This window comes from Protopterus annectens, chromosome 1.part1 (genome assembly GCF_019279795.1).
Source record: "Protopterus annectens isolate FY-2018-M chromosome 1.part1, PAN1.0, whole genome shotgun sequence".
Taxonomy (NCBI): domain Eukaryota; kingdom Metazoa; phylum Chordata; order Ceratodontiformes; family Protopteridae; genus Protopterus; species Protopterus annectens.
This window is the reverse complement of record NC_056726.1, coordinates 1356753291-1356759290: the sequence shown is the minus strand read 5'-3', so window position 1 is coordinate 1356759290 and position 6000 is coordinate 1356753291. Positions and strand designations below refer to the sequence as shown.

Below are 6000 nucleotides of genomic sequence, written 5' to 3'. Positions count from 1 at the left end.
GAGAGGGGATGAGAATGGATTTTTTGTGGTTTATGGTGAATCCCAAAAGCTGTATAAGAGAAATGGCAAAGAGGATATTTTGCTCCAAGATCTGTGGGGAGGTTGCTATAAAGAGGAGATCATCCAGGTAACGGAAAAAAAAAATTATGTCTTGAAGCCTGCAGTAGGCAATCACAGGGGCTAGACATTTTGTAAATACCCATGGTGCAGCAGAAAGTCCAAAGCGCTAGGCAGGGAACTGAAAATCCCAGGAAGCTGCAGAGGAAAGTAAAAACTTCCTGCAGCAGGGGACGATGGGGATGTGTAGGGTAAGCATCTTTGATATCAAAGGAAGCCAAGTAGGCTTGTGGCAGAATAAGGGAGAACAGGGTTTGAATTGTTAACATATGGAAGGTGGATACCTTCAGGAAGGTGTTGAGATGAGACAGATTTATTTATTTATTTATTTTACATTTGTTGACCGGGAAAGTCCCACTGGGTATATGCCCATTTTCAATGGAGGCCTTGGGAGAAAAGCTCCATATATTCAGACATATGATATTTACATAATAGAAGAGTACAATCTAGCATATCAGATGAAAAAAAGATACTGTATAATTATAGTAAAGACACAGTTCCACATGAGAAATGACCTATATGTCAGAGTATAACATCACAAAGAAGGCTCCATATATTCAGACAAGCAACATTTCACATAATATAAAGGAGTATAATCTAGCATTTCAGAGGGGAAAAAACTGCATATTTATAGCAAAGACACACAGTCTGACAGGTAATGACATAATAACAATGTAAGGTGCAAGACATTTGCCTAGTAGTATTAATTTCTCACATAGAGAAAGGATCCAAAATGGGTCTCCAAGGACCATCCTTTCTGGAGACTAGGAACATTCTGGAGTAGAAACTCTTCATTTTTGGTCTTGAGGAACTTTCTGAAAGATCCCTTGTCTCCATAGGTCCAACAGTACCTCTGGAAAGCAGAGTAATTGTTCCTTTGGTCATTGAGGGATGTCCCTGAAGGAAGGCAGGGAATCTCATGCAAGAAAGTATCCTTTTTGAATGACAGAGAGAGAACCCATAATTCTTGAGTTATGCTTTCCCAGACTAGCTGAGACAGAGAGAGGTGCTGGGAAAGCAGAATGTTGATGAGGTGGCTTGGCCAGTCAGAGGGAACCAGGCTTGTCAGGAAAAGGCCATTTCCGAGCTGGAGTTGCAGAAGCAGGCCTGGCCTGCTGAGGTCTCCTACCATCCTTTCTGTTTTAGATGTAGGAGGGCAGGACTGCCTATGTACAAAGGCAGTTTTGCTGGGTAATTTCCTTGAAATTTAGGCACTGGGTTAACAAATATGCGTTTCAACTCCTGCAGTTCCTTTCCCCTTTCCTGCAGATATTTAAACAAATTAGCAGCTGCAGGGCCAAACAATGCAGAGTTGTCCAAAGGGGCATCCAAAAGTTTAGATTTAACATCTTCTGGTAATGGCTAGAGTCTTATCCAAGAGAATCTCCTTAAGAGGGAGCCAGAGGCAGATGCCCTGGCAGAAGCCTCTGAAGCATCACAGCTGCATTTTATGGAGTGGTGGGCTACTTGTGAGGAGCCTCCAAGCAAGGATGCAGCCAAGGTTTTATTCTCTGAGTCAGGCAAATCAGAAATGACCTGAGAGAGTTGAGAGTCTAAGGCAAATTTGGTCATGGGTGTTTGGTAAATAATAGCTCTAAATGCCAAGGTGGATGAAGTGCAGACTTTCTAGCCCAGCATTTCCAGGATACTGCTATCCTTATCTGAAGGAAAGAGAGAGGTTGAAGGCAGTAACCTATATTGCTTGTCTGAAGCCACTGAAATAACTGATGCGTCTGCTGAGAGACATTTAAATAGGAACTTTCAGTCCTTAGGGACCTTGTAAAATCAGTCTGGCTTCTTATGGGCTACAGGCTGGGAAACAGGAACCTGAGAGTCAGAGGCAAAGACATCTAGAAAGGCAGGCAATACAGGAGGAATAACTGAAGGGCTGGGTGATTTCATCTGCAGAAGGCCATAGTATCTCTTTTGAACTTCAGACACCTGAGTGATATCCCATTTGAAATGATCTCTCATTTTGACTAGGGTCTCTCCAAGAGAGAGTTCTTCCATGGATAAGTCAGTTCCATTGGAGTCCTCCTCTGGGGAGGCGTAGTCTAGACGGGAGGGGAGGGGATCTGTGAGGAATAGCTCAGAGATTCCTCTTCTGAGGAAGCCTCTTCATCAAAAGAAACCTCTTCCCTAACCCTTTTATGTTGCGAAGCTGTACAGGGTGGGGCAGGGACTGAAACACATGAAGGGGGCCTTAAGGGCAATAAGGGCCTTGAAACGGCCTTGGGTAAATTGTTCCCAATCACTGTGAGGGTCCTTTAGAGGAACAAGTGTTTGGACTTTTGCTTCTTCTTTTGATGCACGTCTGCCCTATGCAACATAGGAGGCCTGGACATAGGCCTACATTCAATAATATCCGAGTAAATTTCCTCCTGCACCAGGATCTGATGTATCCTCTTAGGGCCTACGTTATCAAGAGCCTCGGCTCCCCCTGGTACATCCAAGGTGGATGCCTGCTCAGCCTCCGAGGATGTGCCTGCGGTCGGATACAAGGCAGCCTCAACATCGGGCTCAGCCTTTGAGTCTGATAGAGTAACCTGACTACCTCCGGGCTCTCATCCACCTCAGGAGAGACGTCCATGGTAAGAGGTGCAGCAAAAGCTTCAGGCCTTGGCTTTTTGACCTTCCACATGACCGACTCAATCTCAAGCCCCGAGAATCCCTCCAACACACTTTTAGCTAGTAACTTTAAGCACTAGTTTTCCATGTAAATGGCTACAACAGAAAGGCCTACTTCTTAGGGTCTTGGGGAAAAAAGACTTGGCAAATTTGACACAATTTGTGGTCGCGGGTAGGACCTAGGCAGAATAAACACTGGAGATGGCTATCTTTATGTGGAATTTGTCTTCTACACTGGCATTTGCCTTTTTTGGATGACATGAAACCTACCATAAAACAGTAGCAAAAGAAACAAATTTTCCCCAAGGGGTCACTTATCTGAGAAAATTGCTGGAACACAGCTAACGGCTCGGCTAGTAGAGTGACGTTCAAAGATGGCATTTGAACTAGCAGCAGAGAAATTCTGAGGTTGGTGCATGTGTACGTCACTTAGGTGCAACATGCCATGCACTCTAAAGCTGTGAAAGACTTTTGTATACTGGCTTACGTCAGCTCACCTGCAGCGATAAACTCCTTCATGTTAAGAATACTGCAACAGATGAATAGGACATCTGAACATTGTGTGTACATCCTGTGCTGAAAGCTCTGTATTACTGTATGCTTTTATTTATATTACAGTAAATCTTTCCTTGCTGTACAATGTATGCCAAGGTCATGGCTGAAAAGGGTCCCAGTCGACCTACCCTATTATCCAAATGAAATAAAACATAAAATGTAAAGTTGGAGATGTCTGTATTTACCAATTCCAATAAAACACTGTGGCAAACAAAGGCACATGTTTATTAAAAGCTAATTTGTTTCTGGTCTTCGCAAACATTTAAAATAGACTCATGGATTATGCTGTTAAAATTTAAGATGCTAGTTCCGTTTATTTATTGGAATTTCAATCACCATGAAGTCTTCTGCCAGGATTACCTCAACATTATTCATAATTTCTTCTGCTTGATGCTTTAATTCAGTAACATCATCATCACCTTCTTCAACAAAAGACAGGGGCTTGTAACGTTGGCTGAAGTGTGAGAGAACCAGCTTCTTAACATAGCAAGACTTGGCAAACTCTGCAGCCATTTTTGGAGTACTGTGTCCATGCTCCTTTGCTTTGTCTATTTGTGCATCATCCAAAGTGGCTTCATGGACGAGAAGATCTGCCCCAAAGCACAGTTTCTGAGCAATATCACCAATAACAGCTGTACAATCACCCAGTAAACAAATCTTCCTTCCAGGAATAGGCTTATCAAGAACATCTGAAGGAAAGACTGTTATTCCATTTTCCAGAGTCACTGGTTCTCCATTTTTTAGTTTTCCGTACAGAGGCCCCTGAGGAACACCTAGAAAAAAGAGCAAAACTATTATTCAAGAATATGAAAACCTACACCTAGACAGAGTTGCAATGGAAGAAAAAATGTGTGGCACCTTCAGTGTAACAACAGATCAGTTAATAAAAAGCAGGCCTGCTGCTAGACACCACAACAGCATGACTCGGGTAATCCTACAATGCTCACTCCCTCAAAAGCAAGAAGACAAAGAAGTCAGCGGCTAGCTTGAAGTACCTCACAATAACCTTTGTGTTCTCAGAATGTTACACTTTAAAAATGCAGCTTCACCTCTTTTAGTCAGAATGAAGAAACCACTGAGAAATAAACTGTTATGAATCAAGATTCATACAATTACTTATTAAAATAAACAAGCTATAATGAGATCAAGAATAACGTAAAATAAACTCAACTATGAATATCTAAGAAAACTAATTTATTTATTTTATTTATTTAACATTTGTTGACCAGGAAAGTCTGATTAGGACAGAGCCTATTTTCAGCAGAGACTCGGGGAGAAACGCTCCAGATGCATGTCTTTGGAATGTGGGAGGAAACCGGAGTACCTGGAGGAAACCCACTTGAACGCAGGGAGGACATGCAGGCTCTGCACAAAAGGCACCCCCAGCCAAGAATCAAACTGGAGAATCTCCTGCAGTGAGGTGACTGAAAGAACTGACAAGACTGTAGTATACTGAAAACAACTGAAATGAGACTGGAATAATTACCCAATTTTTTGCTGAACAGGTGCCAGTCTCTCCTTTATGGGCCAAGTCTTTTGTACTTTTCAGAGTGAATTCTGCAAACACTGTAGTTTGGTTAATAATGTTTTATTAGAGGTTCACAACATCTGAATACCGTCTTCATTAACAGTGCTGATAAATATAACAGTCTGTAGAAATGCTGGAATGATGGTTAGCAAATATATCCAAAGTTTCTGCACGTATATTCTGATTCTGCTGAAAAATACAAACTGAAACAGTCTTTATTTGACATGGATAAATAATGGGTATAAAAAGGGTAGAGGGTAGAAGACAGCAGCAAGGATTTAATTATTCAAGGGCTACTGTCACAGTACAATCACAACAGAACTTTACTGTCCATGTCATAACAGTCTGCTATTCTACAACATCTCAGTACAATACAAATCAGCACACATTTACAAGTCCAGAGTGAAAAGAGGATGGAACTAAGGAAACAAGATGCAGAGGAAGCAATCTTCCTTCACTCTGGCTAACAGTCTAACTTGAACTGTTTTGTAAAACTGTGAACAGATGCTTAGAAGATAGCTTGTATATGTAATCTTGAGTTCAAAAATTATTATAAACTGCTTAGTACTTTCAAGAGGTCTAGTCTCAGAATAATGTCCATTCTTGGCTACTTCTGCTGTTTATACATAAACGCCTCTATTTCCAAAGTCATCAAACATGTTTCATGAAATTTTCAGGGAATGTTACTGGCATTACTTACACAACATCCTTAGACTATGCTCTTACCATCAAAGGCAAAGGAGAAGCTGCATCTTGAATTTTAATTACAAAAACAACATTACATCATTTTCTCACCATAACACATGCAGAGAACATTAGAAGGGGTAGTTCAGAGCTACATATTTAAGGTTCTTATACAGAACTAAACCTGGTGGCTATAAATCAGAGTGGAAACGGAAGATGACAAAATGGGTAAAAGGAGTTCAAGAAGTAACCAGAGACTAGAACTTTGGATAAAAGTCCTTTTTTATCATGATTATTGCATTATCACTTAAGATGTAAGCAAATATACATTTATATAAAAGAAAACAACTCATGTCAACATGTTCACAGCTACAAACATAATACATTGCGTAAATTATTTTATACAATTATCATCATCCAACATTATTTGAATTCTTCAATTCCTGCAGTCTCAAGCTTCACTCCTCCTCCAAAACACTGTTCCTGCA

The 6000-nt window shown here is 40.9% G+C and overlaps 1 protein-coding gene across 2 annotated transcripts in view; it reads right to left on the bottom strand.

The window, feature by feature from the left end:
* Nucleotides 1-3460: 3460 nt before the first annotated feature.
* ELAC1 (elaC ribonuclease Z 1) overlaps nucleotides 3461-6000 on the bottom strand; it is a 167462-nt gene continuing 164922 nt past the window's right edge. For both annotated transcript variants that reach the window (XM_044082119.1, XM_044082126.1), the window contains exon 3: nucleotides 3461-4073. In XM_044082119.1, coding sequence (XP_043938054.1) covers nucleotides 3604-4073 — 470 coding nt within the window. In that variant the 3' untranslated portion in view covers nucleotides 3461-3603. The remainder of the gene's footprint in view (nucleotides 4074-6000) is intronic.